The following is a 19,680-nucleotide window of genomic DNA, read 5'->3' as shown; positions in this document are numbered from 1 at the left end:
TTCTTTATAAATCTAACATTTTAACAAGATTCTTCATGAGTTTGTCTACTTTTATCAAAAAAAAAAAAAAATGTCTACGAGTACCTATATGAGCGTTTGAAGTTCATATTTTTACAAGGTTTTGTTATTTTGTTGTAATTCAAAAACGAATAACTGTAGATAAATGAAATATGTCACTGAATGTTTATAATCTCATTTTCTATACACCATCAAATTTTAAAAATATTTTGACTCTTTTTGAGCTGTTTACGATTATAGGCATTGTCAGTTTTCAATTTTTTTGGTTTTTTTTCTATGATTGTCAATAAAATGTTATTTGTAGCGTAAAAAAGCGTGTCAATTTAATACAAGGCTCCTGATGTATTGCTTAAATGGTAATTAAAAAATATTAAAAATACATAGGCACAGTTTTCTTATAAGCATTTAAGGTTTGAATTTTGACAAAATTTATAAAATGATCAAATTTTATAGCTAAGAATTGAAAATTTAAAACAAGGTTCCACGTAAGTAGTTTATATTGATATAATATCATTGAATTCAAATTTAATACCATCCATTACAGATTTACAGTGACCTATTTGTAACCTACTGTATAGCATAGTGATACCCACTTGCCCACCTTTTTTCATTATGTTCACTTTAAATATAAAATCAGATTACTATATCAAATTTGCATTGAAAATGTCATGTTAATTGATACACATGTGTTTTTTTAACACCCGAACTAACCATAATCTAACCAATAAATTTGCATTTAACCGTAACCAGAAAAGTGTATTAACCCGTACCTAACGGCTAACACCCGAATTTTCTGTCAACACCCGAAAAAATGATTCCGGTGCAAAGCCCTGGTAAAAACTTATGGTCTTTTGAGCTAAAATTGACGCAGTAGAACAGATTTTCTTACCTAAAAGTTGTATAATAAGTATATTATGTGTTTTTTTTATCTGTACGACTGCCGCCTGCCGGACTGTATCTACCTATAGAAATACCTAAACATTAATTATTGTAGTAGGTAGAAATAATGCTTCGATTTTCAATTTAAACATATTTTCTGATAAGTAAGTGTCAAGTGATCTTAGTCGGTAGAAAACTTCAGAAGTCAAATTTGAACATTTATAGTAGTTTTCAAAAGCGTAGGGGAAAAAAAAATTAAGGAAACCAGTTTTCGACAAAATTTATATTTTCTGGTGTACGGTGTTCCTATCTAAAAAACCATTGACCTAAGATATACTTTCAATTTACACTGGATTACCATTTTCTACTTACTCACTGTCTTACATACACATTTACGAATTCTCATAGGACGATTTTCTTATTTTGTTGTGCAGATACTTGAAACTAGTGCACTTTTGAGATTTTGTAGTACACAAAGTGTATCGTAGGTTAGTACACACAAAAATAGCTACTGTTAAATGAAAAGTCAATGAATACAATAGATATAACCATAAGCGCAAATTGACTAAATTTTTTGGGGGGACTCAGGCCCCCCACCCCATAGGCCTTATTGCTTAGAACCACAGAATATAAACATTAGTACTAATTACTAGATTTTGAACTGGGGGGGACTTGAACGGCATTTGGGGGGACTAAGCCCCCCATATTTGCGCCAACGGATATAACATTTAAATGATTTTATGAATCCAGCCACAGTGGCATTAAAATAATAAAATACTTGATGAGACATCCAATCACAGTTATTATGTCAGTGGTGGTGACAGGATGAAAACAATGTAGGTTAGGACTTATAATAGGAGGCAGTAATGAACAGTTATTAGGTCGGGCTGCAAAAATGAGATGTAGCCATGAAAAAAGAATTTAAATCAGCCAAATACTATTTTAAAACGTTTAGGTTATTTCTTTGACATATCTTTTTTAGACAAAAATAAATAATATTACAATAATAAGTATAACTATAAGGTACAGACTACAAACGTTTAAAGAATGTGATACAGAAACAGGCAATGCAGCATAATATCAACAATGTGCAGTGCTTGAATAGAGAACAATTAGAAGGTGGTTGCTAAGGTTTATAATGTCTTATTGATTAAAATATAGTTAGAAGAGGTACGGTACATATAAATATATTTAGAAAGAACAGGGTCTCCAACCCGCTTGTGTACTTTCAATTCAAGCACTGAAAATGTATTAATGTACAAGTAAATAATATAACACAATTACAATGATAGCTAGTTTTAAAAATGTTTATATATATATATAAATGTACATTATATGCCTATAAAATATACCAATATTAATATCCTATATATTATACGATTAACATGGATACTATTTATTATAAACACAATCAGGTTGTAGAATGTAGGTAGTAATATTATTTAAAATATAGGATATTTAAATATATAAAGTATATTATTGTTAATTACATATTTTTGTATTTCGTGTACCTATAGTGAACTATTATTATAGGTTTTTTTTTAGTTTAACAATGATTATGTACATAGTCGAGCTATGGCCACTATAGTATGTTTTAATTATTTTCATCATTATTTATATCACACATTATAAACATTTATGAAGCCAAAACTAAAATATTTACAATTATAGATTTTTATATAAAATTAGCTAAGCAAGTACATTTCTCTATTGGTAAACATAGAGTATTTTGTATAGTATCTAATTGCAATTATGTTTCTAACATTTATAAAGGACGGGTACTAAACCTACTATAATTATATTATATATATATATAAAAAAAACAAGAACACAATATTAAATCATTCAATGATAAGCGGATGTTAGGTGTAATTATGATTATTCCCAAAATATGCGACTGAAAGTACTTTGCGATTGTAAAATTCGCACTTGTTTGTAAAATTTCATGGCGTGTCCAAGTTTCAAACCCATGTTTGATACGATATCATTCCGTTGAAGTAATTGTATAGCACGTCCATCAAGATCCTAGAATTATAGAATACTTCATAGTACAATAACCATTTTTCATTATAAATTATACATAGTATAACTACATATTATATGAAACTATTATTTTTTATAAATTAATTAATAATATCTTACATATTTAATTATTTGATCAATAATTTCTTGGGGTAAAAGATCTGCTAAATATTCAAACACTTGATCTTTATTCCATTTTATTATATTCGGAATATTATTATTTTTATATGCATCATATTTTTCATTGTCCGATGAACAACTATAAGATCCATTACTTTTTGAATCTGAGTCATATTCGTCAGATGATATAGACACAATACTTGAGGTGTGTGACTCGACGTCATCTAAATACATATTTAATTAAATTAATTTATAGTCAATAATTAGGTATAATATATTTGAATTGTCCAGTCTTACCTTTAATAACATCATTTACTGGTTCAACTGCTTCAACTGGTTCAACTGCTTTAACTGTTTCAACTGCTTCAACTACTTCTTCTTCTTCTTCTTCTGGGTTTATTTGAGTAGCCAAAGTCATGCAAGGGATACATACATACATATCGGTTTCTAATTTATGTAATGGTTTAATATCACATGATTCATAACACATGGAATGTAAACCAACTTCACAAGTTATGCAGCGACGCTGTATCTTCTAATAAAATTTAATAATTAAGTTTTTAGTTATTAATAAATATTATTAAATTTACTGACCGACCGGGAATCATCTTTGAGACATTTGCAACAATTTTGTTTTCTGCATTCTTTACAGAGCCAAGGACCTAAATCTAATTTGAATTTCCACATGGGCTCATTAACTATTAAACAGTGTCTATGAGCTAAAAAATAATAAATAAACATTTGTAATAAAGATAAAAAAAAGAATTTATCTATTACAATAAAATTATTACCTCTGATCGAACAAATTGTACAGTCAACTAATTCTGACTTTCCTGAAATTGTTAAACAAATAAAACAACTATCTGGAGGATCTTCAGCATCAACAATTTTTTTTACTGGAGAATTTGTAGGTGAAACTACTGGAGATTTAGTATTGTTTTCAATTGACAAACCATCTAATAATTCGGTTACCGGAGGAATTTTTGATTTTGTGGTAACTGGTTTTCTTTTTTTAACACGAGTTTTAACATTTGTAGTTTTTTTTACAGTACTAGCTTCTATAGGTTTTTCATTTTTAAAAGAATATTTAGCTCTCTTCTTTGGTATATGATTATCAGATGGATCAAACACTACTTTGGCTTTCTGTAATAAAAAAACTAATTGAAAGTACCGTCACACAATTAAATAAATTAATACTAACCATATTTCTATGAGGTCTCACGGGTACAGGTTCATCATGATGAATTATTTTCTTCTTAGGCATTGTTATTAATGGAAATGTACCTTAAACAAATATTGTAAACAACATAATTAAAATAAAAATAATTTATAGGATAGGTGCCAAGTAGGTATACAGTTATATACTAAAATGTTAAAAATAATATTGAACTTTAAAGGGCTTATTAGACAAAATTATACATTTAATAATAAGACATGTACCTATGTTATTTTAATAGTTGACAATTATTATGAAAAGTTTTTTTTTTTGGAAACAATGATCCTTTTATTTTAAATACATAATTTATTTGATTAAAAATCTTAAAAACTTGATATATCAACTAAGTTTTACCAATCACAATAACATAATATTTTCTTATGATAGGTACCTACAACATACGTAATTTTTTTTAATAAATATTTAGCAGTAAACATATTAGTAGTTGTTTCATATTGAGACATTCCAATAATCCTAATCATTAGGTATTTAAGAATATCATAAATTTGCAGTGAGCAACTAATAAGAAATATTGTATTATTATGTATACCTAGACAGAATAGTAATAATTTGTTTATACATCAGCAAAAAATAAGTTATACAATTATATTAGAAATACAAATTACTTACGACTTACTTCCTTTATAGGGCTAATGAAATAGTGGTGTTGCTTTAAAAAAATGTAATGACGGCGCTGAGATATGTTGTTATTAATATATTTATAGGTAATAGGTATAAGCAAATGTTCTAATATTTAATGTATTGCAATCGGCAGTTGTAATCTATTACAATAATACGAAAAAGATAAATTTGAATTATTACAGAATTTACAACAATCGATAGTGGGAAGGATGCAAAATTACAGAAGTCGAAACTCACTAATGTAAAGGCAATGACTGGTAAATGCGCTACGATTTGGATACAGAATTTCGTCCAAGAAGTTAAAGAATACGTGAAATTGTGTTCTTATATATTATAATAAGCGCCAGTGGCCAGTGCGCCACCGACAGTATGGTTTCAACCGGACAGACTTGTGGTAATGCGGTATAATCCGTAGAACGAGTGACTGTGGAAAAAGGACTAATGAAACGTTGGCTGACCTGTCGGCCAGATGTCTGTCTCGCTCGTTCAGTCGTCGCTCACTCCCGCACTGCTGTCCTTGCGCGCTGATAACGCGTTTGTTTGTGTTTTGAATATTATTGTGTTACCGTAATTGCGGACCGCGTTCGTTGATCAATCATTTCACATTTGTTATTAATACGTACCGAAACGCTACGGCCGAGGCCGACAATCGGACAAACAATAGCACATTGCGCACGCTGCACAACGTTTGACCGGTTTCCGCGTTTTCTCGTTCCGCGTCAACCAACCCATATCGACGTTTATACTCCACCGATCTGTTTTCGACTCAATTGTTGGTTTGGTCCACCAAACGTGCATGCGCGCGCGTTCCACTGATCGCTCCTATCCGCTGACGGTCATTGTTAGATACGTTAAACAAGTGTGTTAGATGATAAGCGCGGCAGGGAGATGTAACAGCGGTGGTGGCGGTCGTGTCTCGGCGATGTCCAAAGAGTGTCGGATCGTAAACGGCGGTGGTGGTGGCGGCGTCGTCGTCGGCGGTTTCGTGAACCACTGCGAGCAGGTGCTCGATGACCAAAACGAAATGGTGATGGCCGCGTCTAAGATCGCCGTGGTCTCGGGCAGCGATCAGACGGTGGCCTCCATCAACCACCGCGTCTACCCGCCGTCGTCAAATGAGCTGGGTAAACTCAAGGACCTGGCAATCGACAATCTCATATTATTAGAAGAGTACTCAAAATCTGTCGCCCTGCAAAATGAAAAGATATCGCAGTTGACAAACGAAGTGGATTTTGTGAGTAGCAATTTGAATGTTACCCATAGTGATTTAAAAGTTAAAATCATTATGATTTAAAACTTTGGTAAAAGTATACGGCTTGCATGTAATATTTTAACGGTTTGTTGTACAGCTTAAACAGAAATTGGCGTTAGCTAATCAACATATAGCTGAAATAGCTGCTAGAGAGGAAAACTTGGATGTTTTACCATTCACACCAGTTTCTTCAACATGCTCATCTGGAATGGGAGATTTGAGTTCGGCTGAATTACAAGATCAGCAAGAACAACAGGACATTAAACCTAAAAAGCGAAGGATTCGTCAAGCTACTACTAAACAACCGAACCCAGATCCATTAGAATCCAACCAAACGAAACAGCCGAGAAATAGGATTACACGAGCAAAATCAGGTTGTTTTTTAAAAATAATATTTTCCCAACAGTGCATAATTTTTATTTATTTATTATGAAAAGCTAAAATAGGAAAAATGCAAGAATTGTCTTTGATCACAGCAGATGATGCGTATTACACATGCCTAGGAAATTACGATCCTATAAAAGATGAACCAGTTTCCGAAAATACTAATAGTAATTTAGAAGTAAGCATTTCATTTAACATGTATAATATAATCTGTTAAGTATTTAGTATTTTCTTTATTACATAAGCATGTATGGTTTTGCAGATACCAAGTTGGAGGGTTAAAACATATTCTAGTTGGTATTCTATGGAAGGCACAGAAAATATGTCCGATGATATCTTTGAAAGCAGACATTATAGACTTGAACAATGTGAACAAAAACGTAAAAGGTAATGCAATTATAGATTTTTTTTTGTGTACTTGTATTATGTAATGTTAACATTTTGATATTGTTATTTTAGATGGGATTTGCAACGAATTAGGGAATTAAAACGAGTAGAGTATTTGAAGGAAGGTCGTAATAAACACCATTCACAGAAATCTAATGACAATAATAAAGAAGAATTGACAACTTTATTGCCCAGTCCATCGAACATTAAAGCAATTGAAATTACAGATAAATTACCTGTGTCTGCATTTGGCAGCAATTTACATATTAAAAAGAAACCTGAAATGTTAGTATCTACTTATATTATTTATCAAAGACTTATTAAACTTAGAATATTATGTTAGTTATATTTTTTGTGATATTATTATATTAATGTTTAATTTACTTACATAATATATATTATCTAATTTATTTAGTTTGAATTTAACTAAGTATGCAGTTATTAATCTATATATATTATGAATATATTTTAACAAAATTCTATCTTTGTTGATTTACAGGTATAAATTTTATCACAGTCAATGGTGTAATGATGGGTCTCAAGCGCCAAAAGAATGCAACATACGTGGACTTCGTTCTTCAGGTGGTAGTCAATTTTATGACACCATGTAAGTTATTACTTTCATGTAATTTTTGTGACAAATATAACAGATCTGGACTCTTCCGCTTGAACCATTTGATTATTTGTTATATAATGTATAAAACAATCTTGTATGTATGATTTACAACCACAGAGGTTGTTTTGTTGTGATATTTATCTAGTATTTAGGATATACCTTTTTTTACTTTATTATTTTATTATAAATTTTATTTCCCTTCGAAATTGTAAGAAATTTAATTTATATTCAAGTGTTGCAAATAATAAATATAGTACCCTGCTAAAGTCCTATAAAATAGTATTTTTAATTTGTTAAAAATTAAATTAATTATCTATTTATTAGACATTAATGTATTGTATATACTTTATGATTTTAACATGTGTGTCACAATATCATTATTTAATATTTATGTTTTTTAAAGCATTTCCTGTGTATAATGAATAAGCTGCCTCTGTACTGGCATACTAGACATTTGTCAACATAAACCAGTGCATTTTATTTTCACACTGGTTGGTGTCCACAAACTTCTAGATGGTTTTTAGCGGGAACTTTTTTTGGAGATAATATATTTTTAATACCTGCAGATACTATGGTGTTATCATATCAATGGTGATTAGCATACTTAAAAATAACCAAATATGTTGAAAGTTAAGCAGGAACTAATTTACTGATTCACACAAATTTATTAATAACTTGTAACTACCGTTAGTTAATGTGATTTCTGATAAGAGTTAATAACAATTACTACTACTTGAAGAAATTGCTGTAAAATTAGCTGTTTTTTTAAAATTATTTGGTGTATTAGGTTTGACAATCAAACTGTTAATCAAATCCCAGTTCACATAAAAAATATTACAATTTAATTTCTGTTAGTTTGTATGTGACAGTATGAGGATGTAGATGATTACTTTGGGTATCTATCAGTGTCTCATGATAATGTTATAAATATTATAGATTACTCTGTGATGATAGTTGATTTTAAACATTTTTTTTTTTACGTATTAGTTATAAAGTAGAACAATTACCTAATTTTAATGGAGAAATTAACAAGACTAATTTGAAATTAGTTTTACATAATATGCTATTGGTTGTAGAAACATCCGAATAAAAATGTGGATATTGTGTCATGATGATGTTGAATGTATATCTTAACACCAAGGCATTTTTAATTGAGAATAGTGTCAAATTTAGATATCAAGTATTCAAACAACTATTATTAAGAAAGCAAAATTTAGATAATTTTAATTAGTTAAACAAGACAATATTTTTAATAGCTTGTATTTTATGAACAACTAAGCTTGTTATAGAATATTGTATAGGTATTTATAGTTGTTTATACAAAGCCTTATAAATTATAGGCAGTTAAAAAAATTAATATCATTTTTAATTAAATAAAAACATTAAAAACTAAATTAAATGTTTCTAAATTTACTTGTGTCGTTTAAGTAAATTCAAGAAAACATTTTCTTCTTTATGATTTTTATCTAGTATTTTTTCAGGCAACAATAATTTACAGTGACATAAATAATATTTTATTGTTTTATGACCAACCATGACTGATGGCTTAAAATTGCCACTAACTTTTAGGAAATTAGGTAACAAGATAATATGGTTATCCATAATTATTTATTGGAAATTTAAATTTTTAATTCTTTGGTGGCAAAAAATGAAAATCACATCAACCAAAATATTTAAGCTTTTTGAATATGAGTCTACAATCTATAAAGTTCTACTGTTATTACTTAAAGTTATAATGTTTATATGGTAAAATTATTTTTATAATTTATATTAATTCATTGAGTCTTGACCCTTATATTTATAATATTTGTGAATATTATTTTATATGATCTTGATTTTTATATGATTAATAAATTAAATTTCAAGTTTTGTTGATTTTTTTGTAACTTGTGTTGAACAATTTAAATAACTGTTCTACTTTGTTAATAAGTATTACCTATTTAGGATTATAACTTATAGGATTGATTTTAAAACACACAAAAAAGCCATAGCATAGGAATTAGAAGTTTTTGGTTACTTAAAATACACTGGCAGTCGCTAGGTTCTCTGTAGGTATCCATTTACATTGCGCTTAATGCAAACAGATACAGCGAACCTAGCGGCTGAAAGCATATTTTTTTGTAACCAAAAACTCCAATGGCTTATTTGAGTACCTATTTTAAATTCAATGCCTATGTGATTATAATATTCTGTAACGTGTACATATTGACATTTTACATTTTTACAAACTACTTTGGTGATAATATTTATCTATCTATAGTATTAAGAACTAAGAAATGAATCCAATTTTGCTCTTATTATGAAAATAATATGGACTAAATTGATAGTTTCTGAGTGGAGTAAAGATGGCAGAAAAATGTATTTTTTTTGAAAGTTTTGATATATATTTTTTTATTTGATGAGGAAATGTGGAGTAGGTATTTTACTTCACCACATGATGCTCATTTCTAGTAGTTAAATATCAATTAAAATAGGTAATTTGTAGTTTATACATGATCAAGGTAATACAATCATAAATTAATAATTATTGTTTTCGTTGTGATATTACTGATGTTTAGACAGGTAAGTAGGTATAGGCACCAATATACTATAAATTATAATAAATTGCAGCTAGGTGTATTTTCCCTATACAATCATGTATATATATATATAATTTTTCAAAATCTGTTTATACTTCCAAATAACTTAATAAATTAAATATATAAAAATATATAAATAGTTTTATGTGTACATCAATATAATATATGTATAATGTATATATATATTATTATATATTGTATATTGTGTGAGTGTGTATATCCCCTATAATTGTAGTCCTGCATCTTAAAAGCATTTTCTGTGAACAATGGACGGGCCACTCTCGTCGTATTCGGTCTTCGAAATCCACATCTGTTGGAAAGTAGATAGGGACGCCAAGATGGAGCCACCGATCCACACGGAGTACTTGCGTTCGGGCGGTGCGATCGTTTTGATTTTCATTGTGGACGGGGCGAGTGACGTGATTTCCTTCTGCATCCGGTCTGCGATACCCGGGTACATGGTTGTGCCTCCGGATAGTACCGTGTTGGCGTACAGGTCCTTCCTGATGTCCACGTCGCACTTCATGATTGAGTTGTACGTGGTCTCGTGAATACCGGCCGATTCCATTCCCAAGAACGAAGGCTGGAACAGCGATTCCGGGCAACGGAATCTTTCGTTTCCGATGGTGATCACCTGGAGCACGAGGAACGATTATAAATCAATAATTGATATCAGGTTATTAAGAATCAACGACTCCTGAGTCAGGGTTGAGGGACTCGTCGGTCTTTGCACTCATGACTCACCTGTCCGTCCGGGAGTTCGTAGGATTTCTCCAGAGCGCTGGACGACGCGGCCGTCTGCATTTCCTGCTCGAAGTCGAGTGCCACGTAACACAGCTTCTCCTTGATGTCGCGAACAATTTCTCGTTCAGCGGTAGTCGTGAAGCTGTAACCCCTTTCGGTGAGGATTTTCATCAGGTAGTCTGTGAGATCGCGGCCGGCCAAGTCCAGACGGAGTATGGCGTGTGGTAGGGCGTAACCTTCGTAGATGGGCACGGTGTGGGACACGCCGTCACCCGAGTCCAAAACTATACCAGTCGTCCGACCGGAAGCGTACAAGGAGAGTACGGCTTGGATGGCCACGTACATTGCCGGGGTGTTGAACGTTTCGAACATGATCTGAAAACGATAATAGGTACATCTTATATTTATGTAAAATATAAGCGGCGACAATGTCTTTCAGCACAACGAGTCTAATTCTGTACCTGACTTTACACCCCCCCCCACCCCTAATCGTGTACCTAAATTTTAGTTTCTCCTAGCTTTGGAATGTGGACTCCTGGCATAGTAGCATATAGATTTTTCATGTTTTATACCTTTCTACTATACGTGTAAGTGTGAAACGTGCAAGAAACTTAATTATCATACGTGATTACCATCGACTATCGAGCATTATATGGGCTTAATACCATTTAGGTAAATTACAACTACCTTACATATTATTGTAAGTATATTTTGGACTAACACCCACCTTGAATTCGGTACACATAAATTAGTAATAAACTTAAATTGCATATTGTTTGACCATGGATTGAATCGGTAAACTAGTAAATCGCGAGTAGTGGGTAATAGGTTCCTACTCAACAAGACCGTATTGGTACAATTCTTTGGAGGGTGAAATCCAGAAGTTCCGTATCATCAATCCTTACCTGTGTCATTTTCTCTCTGTTGGCCTTCGGATTGAGCGGCGCTTCGGTCAGCAACACTGGGTGCTCTTCGGGGGCTACACGTAACTCGTTGTAGAACGTATGGTGCCACACCTTTTCCATATCGTCCCAGTTGGTGACGATACCGTGTTCGATGGGATACTTGACTGTAAGCACTCCCCTCTTGGATTGTGCTTCGTCTCCGACGTAACTGTCCTTTTGTCCCATGCCCACCATGATGCCCTGCAGACACGCGCCACGTGTATATTATATATTTATACAATAATAAATAAGATGTGGGTAATATAAAACAATCATACTCGTTAGTATAAAACATATTATCCGCCTTAAGTGTAATTTACCTGGTACCGCGGACGTCCGACGATCGACGGGAACACGGCTCTGGGCGCATCGTCGCCAGCGAATCCGGCCTTGCACATACCGGAACCGTTGTCCACTACCAGAGCTGCCACGTCTTCGTCGCACATGGTTACGGTTTTCTAGAAATGAAAAATAAAAATAAAAACTTATTACCGACCGCGGCGGCGTTGGCGGCGGGACAAAAGACGAATAATCTAGAGAAACAATGTCGGCCTCACTGAGAATGTTTACCTTGCGAAAAGTGACGAATAAATAAATAAATAAACGTGCAAACGGAACGGCGTTTGCGCGGTGCGATCGGAGAACGACGAATGTGATGTGTACACTGCGACGGCGGGCTCGCGTCAATTTATATAGGCACGTCGTACGGCCGCCCCGACACCGTTCCGCGGTCGAAAGTGAAAATCCGCCGTGGTAGGGTCTCCGCGCCGCGGCGGCAGCGGGCCCGACGACGGCGGTAAAGGTCGTCCGTCCGTCATCGTCGGCGACGCTAACACAATACGCGCGAGTTTATGACCATATCTGACGCGGTCAATCACGCTGCAGTAAATATAATTCCTTTTTCAGAGGCTGTCGTCGGTCGGACGAGTGTACGCGATAGCATTATATATATATATATTTACTGCCTATATAATATGTAGGTTCCTATATAGCCATATACTCGCGCACCGATAATATATATTTATTATAAATACGCGCGTTCGTCTCTATTCGTCCCCCCCCCCCCCCCCGCCCAAAGTGCATTAATAATTTGTCCGATTCTCGCGGCATCATATTATTATAATAAGGTTTGACCGTGTGGTCGTTGCAATTACAATGTTATATTATTATGCACCTATATATATAATACTCTTCAAAAATGGAAGTGTTTCCGCGCGAAAACAGATTTTTCGTGGTTTACAGTTGCACGTAGGATTTACATCCTACTACGAGAATCATTTCTTTTACCTTAAACGGCTTAAACGGTTAGTTTGATGTTATAATTAGGTACCTATACATTATACGACTATCGGACTATACAAACTAACATACCTCCCTAATTATACTCACATGTATATAAAATATCTACAGAGTGATTCACCGATACGCCCCTGACTATAGGGACCTAGGTTCTGAGTTATTAAACTTTTAGTACTAAGGATGATTATTGGAGATACAGTTCATGGAATATAATTAGGATATAATTCATGATATCAAAAATAAAGAAACGAGGCTTTGATAAATGATAATTTGAACATTATGAAAAATATTTTTGTAAAAATTGTGTTTAAGTAAATAGTATAGGCACTTAAATTCAAAATAAATATAATTTGAATAAATGCATTATTGCAGAATAAAAGGGGGGTAAGCATGTTTGGTGAATAATAATAAGTTACATATTATGAGTGTATACTGTATAGTGTATTAATCTATTATATAGGTACCTACGAATCTTTAATTCACATATATAAGACGCGTATACCGCGCCTATATACTTACCTATGTACGTACACATAAGGTATATATCATTCGTACATGAGTACTTGACGATGCAACGCGTGTAATTCATAATATAAAATTTTTTTTTGTAATGACCAGGTACCTACGTTATTATTATGCAATTGAAAATGATTGTAATTTGTAACTTTATTTTTTCAATTCTATAACTGTAATGTACTTAGTACTTACCTATCGCCCTAAAACCTACTTATATTGTACAGGTAAAATTTATTATAGTCTATAGATTTATGTCATGTATTTATTCCATTCCTTAAACAAGGTATTTTCTATTTATAACTAATAAACTATAGGGGCTAAATTGAAATTTAATTTTTGGACACCTAGGTTGGGTTATATACCTACTGACATTTTTATTTTTATTTTATACAAATATATAAAAATCTGTTAAACATAAACAATAAGTAACATTGATGAATAATATAAATTATGTAATATGTTTACAGTATTATAATTTTGGAGTGTACCTACCTACCTATGTTATTACACATTTTGTGATTTTCTAAAGAAATTTTAATGCATTAGTAAGTTACATGGTTTTCTATAACATTAAATTCTTAGCTCAAGATGTTTAATGTTATAATATAAAACAATTTTTAATTAAAAATATATGTCTGAAATCACGTGATTCACGATGTCATAAGCTGTTTTGACATATATCCAATAAACCTAAACGAATATTCGATTGGTAGGACTTAAAATGGTATTGTGTATCGTTCATTAATATGTTAAAAATATGTGATTTCCAGTTACCAGTATTTATTTACTTTAATAGGCATATCGTGTATGTCGGACGCAATAATGGACAGATCGCGTACCTATATAGCTGTACCTTGGACGTACAAAAATAAAATTATACAAGCTGCATAAGAAATGTAGTAAAAGTGGTTAATTTAATTAGAAATAAGAAGTATCAACCTTAAAAGGTTCTATAGTTTCAAATTTGGATTTGTTCGCATCACACGTTAATCTAATTTAGTGTGTTTAACTTGTATTTTCTCTAAATATCACAATAATAGCGGGAAATTGAGCTTGTAGGACGTAGGTACATAAGATAATACGAGTAAAATAATTATACACTAGGTAATTTAAAAAATATATATTTTAAAATAAACGTAATTTGCAGTTTTTCATTTATATAGTCCTATAGGCACCTAACTAATTGTAACCGCTACAGGTAAATCAAATTATTATAAACGAGAATTTGTATAATTTAAATAATATTGCCAGCTCAACTGATGCATTACACTGTTAAAAAAACTTATGATTTTTCGTATTAGTGTTATAAACTATACCTATTTAATTTTCAATGCTCGTAAAATATCGATGATCTAAAAATGTTTTAAAGTTATTTATTTATTGATTAAAAATATTAATTGTCGTTGTATTATAATATATCCTAATGTCAAGAAAACAAAATGGAGTTGGGGTCTATTAAAGATCCTCATATTATCACCTACATTTTCTCTACTGGTGTATATACATACACAATACACATATACATAATATATTATATTATATAATTATATTCTATATATATAGGCATATAGCCAAAATATAATTACAACGATTCAAAAATACAATTTAGACAATTTAGGTACCTATCGAAAATAGCAAATTGTATTGCTTAAAAATAATAATAATAATAATAATAACATTATATTAATATTATTATAATATAAATTAACATTTTTTAAGTTCGTAAAAATAAAAACAAATTTATCACAATCACTAATCAGATATTTAATAAATAGGTACTAAATTGTAAAAAAATGTCTCGTGTATAGCGCTTGAAACTGCTCGGGGCAGGCTAAGGTTAAGTATGTCCCCAGATTTTACTTCCATGGTCAGATACGAGTATGTTTAAACTTTATACTTTTAAGATCCATAATAGCCAATAGGCCATAGGTAATCATAGTATCTAGGTATTTTAACAGTGACCGCGTTTTTGCGATAGAGGAAATAACATAAAATATCAATAATGCGTACAAATGTATAATACTGCATAATATAGTCACTATATATTATAAGGTTTCCCTTTCTGCGTCCAAGTAATACAAATATTACGTGTGTGCGCTGCCATAGTATATATAGATACAGAGTGATTCTTTTAAAGTTAACTACACATTTTCTCGAAATATTTTTAACGTTTTTATGAATATTTTATTAGATTATTTGAAGTCTTTAAGAACGATATTTTTTATTATTTTTTACTGTTATACATATGTAGTTTTTAAGTTTTTATTTTTTACTTGTAACCTATTAATTTATATTGTTATAATTCGTTCGAATTTGAATGTTATGTTTGGGAATTATTAGAAAAATATTCTGCTACGGAATATGCTGAAATTAAAAATGTACTCTCTCTCATTCAAAAAGTTAAAAATAGTAAAAAATATTTATTTTTCAAAAGTGTTGTTTCAAATTCTCTAAAAAATATTTCCCAAATTGATAAGACTTTTCGAAAAAATGAGAGTTTACGTTTAAAAGAATCACCCTGTATATTATGTACATACAAAATTCATTAATGACATCGACGGCGAATCTCGACAAATATGGAAGTGTATCGGTACGCCCATAAATGGGCCTGTCGTCCCTCGCGTGGAACCTGTTCGCGGTCCGCAGAGGTAATCATATAATATAAATAAGTGTGTACAGTATTGTATTTTACTATAGTTTATTATTACACGTTTACGTGCGTGTAGATAAGTATGAAGTTATTTCATTGCTATGTATATAGTTTATAATAATATGTATAATGATAAATTAAAACACTATTAATAATGGTATAATATACGTATTATTACAATAGGTACTTATAAATACAAACGTATTGAAAATTGAAATTCCTATCGTACTGTCGCTACAAATAAAATTGCGATACCTATACTCGTTGCTTTCGTGATGTGTCTCATCGTTGTTCATATAGGTACCTATGTCTATTACCAATAAGTAAATACGCGTCACCGTTGATGTGAGTAGGTTGATATTTCTATAAATATTTGTAATTTTCTTTAGACTATATTACCTATATACCTAAGCTGTGTATTTTAAATGTATACACAATTATTTTTTTTTTTTTTTTATTAATTAACCCGTGGCAACTTAGGCCATTGGGTGGTTTTTAACTGTGTGGGAGAATACTGTAGGTTTAAACACGTTTACACAGTTTGGCAGATTTTTTAGTGGGCACCCGTAGGTATCTGCCATTCCCGGGTGGTGGATGGCGGCACTTCTCTCCGGACACTGTGACTTGCTCGTAGAAAAATGCCCCCGCGGCCGAGGTTTTGAACCGGCGTCGGTGCGCGTCGCAACCGATGCCTTAGTCCGCTCGGTCCCCCCGTCCCCCACACAATTATTGTAATATTATTTGTATTGAATTCCCAAGTCCCATTTATATACATAATTGTCAAAATCATCGATGTGGAATTTTGTTTTTTAATTCTCGAACAAAATATTTTTACACACACATACTTGAATTAATCCAACATAATCTGACTTCTGTTATGGTTCATCTTTATTATAATTGAAATATATGTAAACGCACTTGGAGACAAGAGTTCAGATCAGAGAAGACGAGGCCATGGCTCACAAGGGTGACTTAAACACAAATTGCCAGATTGGCATAGGTACATTGCTTAGATATACATTCACTGCAGCAGGCTGACGGCTAACCACCACTTGTCCAATAATTCATTAATTTGTATATCACTTTATGAAATATGTGTACAATGTTAATGTTAGGTTTCCATTTGAAAATTGTAACTGCAGTTTTATTCCTCTTAATTTGTAAGTAATTGTAAGTTAATTTCCAGAATTTACCTGTATTATTTATAATTATAGCTAATAAAAAAATATAGAACAGTGTCTTCATATTTTTATTTGAATTATTATACTTTACTGTAATTTATTATAATAGGTAATATTAACTGTAGCTTTATTATCACAATTAATATACGATTATTATATAATTAATATTATATAAAATATTTTGTGCCACAAGTTTTTATGATCCACAAATCGGATTGGGGCGATTGGGCTCCATCCGTGTACAGTGTACTGCAATATATTATTTATAAATTATAATATTATGTAGAAAATAATAACAATATAACATAATATTATGCTATAAACCATGTTTTTATAGTTAAAATTTAGTGTTTGCATAAACATGAACGATTGTAACTTCTTAATTAACTATTCTAATTAAAAATTAACCTTAATATAATTATATATAAGTGCCTACCTTTATATTAATCAAATGTAATTAGTTAAATGAACTGTTGTTTACAAACATTACAGTGAATGAAATTTATTTTTCAATCGAACAAATATATCTCAAGGATGAATTATATGTATGCAGTAGTGCAGTGCCAGCCAGTGTGTTAGTATTCAATGACAAGATCTTCTTGATATTGTCGAATGTGTTCGACGTCTGTTAAATCCTTTTACGGATATTATCATATTAAATATCAGTACTTATATATACCAACTGTACGCGCACTTAATTTCCTGTTTAAATATAAGTAAATATTATTAATATTATATTATATAGTAAGGTACCTATACCATAGTACCATATATTATAGTTTACATCGATGCCCAAGTAAAGAATTTGAGGTGATTGGACAACGTTCATTTTTTAAGGAGTTTGATGAGGCCATAATATTGTTAGATGCGAGTTTATGCGTATATGTGCTGTGCAAGCCATATATTATAATTTATGCGTAGTAAATTATCATTATTCATTATAGTTATGTAGTACAACATTGTACATAGTATAGTACCAGTATGTTTATGTATGATTTTCCTATGTCACTATGACACTGCATTAGGTGCTATTATAAGCAATAAGCCTATATTTAATATTATATATCACAAAATTGTGGTAATATACTTAACCAGGTATATATTATATTATATACTTTTATTATATCTTTATGGTGATTATATCAGATGTGTAACTGAAGCTCGATCAATGAGGGGGAGGGGGGAAAGTAAAATTGTTTAATATACCTGTTGAGTCATATACTTGACATAACCAAGGGCTCCCCTTCCACACACCGCATTAAAAAATGTAAGACATTTTTTAATTCTCTGTTATCTAAAATTTTTATTTTATTTACTATTTAGGGCTAGTTATACAATGTAATTGTTATTATTACAGATAAAATATTAAAAATATACTAGCTGAATTACCTGTTACTGCTGGTTAAAGTAAAATAAAATAAATTGTAAAAAAATATAAAATAAAATAGTATTCGTAAAACTGAGTAATCGTGGGTAAATAGAAATTTAATCTAATATTAAAAAAAACAGTGTAATAATATATTGTCTGTTACTCGTTTAGCTAGCATAGCCATTATGAATACAATAGTAATAATCTCCCTAATGCTGAAAAATTACAACACTGAACTCAACCAACCAAATTCTACTACATTTAATTCCACTAAAAGTTAACCCCGATTTATTAAGTGACCATCGATAATTCCTGATAACCCTTAGAGGCGTCTAAAATATACTTGGCCTAGAGACATACTAATTTAATCTGTCCAGTAACGAGAAAAAATATTTTCTTGTAACCTTACTTGACTATAATACTTTTTAAGATAGTAAGTGTTTACTGTTAAAATTTTGAAATTATTTTCGACGAATGTACACGATTCACCGATTGAAAACTATTATTATTATATTTAGACTATTGTTGCTTTCTACTTTAATTTTTTTAATAAACTATAACAAAACCCGATATTTTCTTTCAAAGGCATTCATCCGGATTTATTGGTAAAAAATGTTGCTATATTGTACCTAATTTACCTGGTATTTCTATTGATGTGGCCTTAGTGTTGTAATATCACATCTATACCAGTGACAGTGGTGTACCTAAAATGCCTATTCAACACGCCGTGTGATCATTATACTTTATCACTGAAATGCATCATAAAATAATAATATAATTTTATAAGTACCTACTTATAAAAACATATAGTTGGATAGAAATAAGGTTACCATCACATCAACTGTCTGCCTGTCTTTACTTT

General features: G+C 31.2%; 3 protein-coding genes across 5 annotated transcripts; 1 reads left to right on the top strand and 2 right to left on the bottom strand.

Moving 5' to 3' along the window:
• Positions 1–1,832: 1,832 nt before the first annotated feature.
• Positions 1,833–5,273, bottom strand: LOC132948591 (uncharacterized). 2 transcript variants are annotated; one of them, XM_061019124.1, is made up of 8 exons: positions 5,135–5,273; positions 4,886–5,037; positions 4,241–4,323; positions 3,831–4,182; positions 3,634–3,758; positions 3,337–3,574; positions 3,040–3,263; positions 1,833–2,922 (listed from the first exon to the last, which is right to left on the bottom strand). In XM_061019124.1, exons 3-8 carry the CDS (start codon positions 4,301–4,303, stop codon positions 2,776–2,778), a joined length of 1,149 nt encoding a protein of 382 aa, XP_060875107.1. In that variant the 5' UTR covers positions 4,304–4,323; positions 4,886–5,037; positions 5,135–5,273; the 3' UTR covers positions 1,833–2,775. The 2 variants fall into 2 exon arrangements, with proteins under 2 accessions (XP_060875107.1, XP_060875108.1); XM_061019125.1 differs by having other exon boundaries at positions 4,893–5,273.
• A 196-nt stretch (positions 5,274–5,469) lies between these two features.
• Positions 5,470–8,103, top strand: LOC132948590 (male-specific lethal 1-like 1). Of its 2 annotated transcripts, none has more exons than XM_061019123.1 (6): positions 5,470–6,131; positions 6,247–6,523; positions 6,596–6,711; positions 6,796–6,920; positions 6,993–7,205; positions 7,420–8,103. In XM_061019123.1, the coding sequence occupies exons 1-6, from the start codon at positions 5,766–5,768 to the stop codon at positions 7,529–7,531; spliced, it is 1,209 nt and encodes a 402-aa protein (XP_060875106.1). In that variant the 5' UTR covers positions 5,470–5,765; the 3' UTR covers positions 7,532–8,103. The 2 variants fall into 2 exon arrangements, with proteins under 2 accessions (XP_060875106.1, XP_060875105.1); XM_061019122.1 differs by having other exon boundaries at positions 5,473–6,131; positions 6,587–6,711.
• Positions 8,104–10,186: 2,083 nt separating this feature from the next.
• Positions 10,187–12,533, bottom strand: LOC132948593 (actin-42A-like). The gene is made up of 5 exons (XM_061019126.1): positions 12,374–12,533; positions 12,124–12,261; positions 11,765–12,004; positions 10,860–11,234; positions 10,187–10,749 (listed from the first exon to the last, which is right to left on the bottom strand). Exons 2-5 carry the CDS (start codon positions 12,247–12,249, stop codon positions 10,360–10,362), a joined length of 1,131 nt encoding a protein of 376 aa, XP_060875109.1. The 5' UTR covers positions 12,250–12,261; positions 12,374–12,533; the 3' UTR covers positions 10,187–10,359.
• Positions 12,534–19,680: the final 7,147 nt, after the last annotated feature.

This window comes from Metopolophium dirhodum, chromosome 7 (genome assembly GCF_019925205.1).
Source record: "Metopolophium dirhodum isolate CAU chromosome 7, ASM1992520v1, whole genome shotgun sequence".
NCBI classification, from domain to species: domain Eukaryota; kingdom Metazoa; phylum Arthropoda; class Insecta; order Hemiptera; family Aphididae; genus Metopolophium; species Metopolophium dirhodum.
This window is presented reverse-complemented; position numbering and strand designations above follow the sequence as displayed.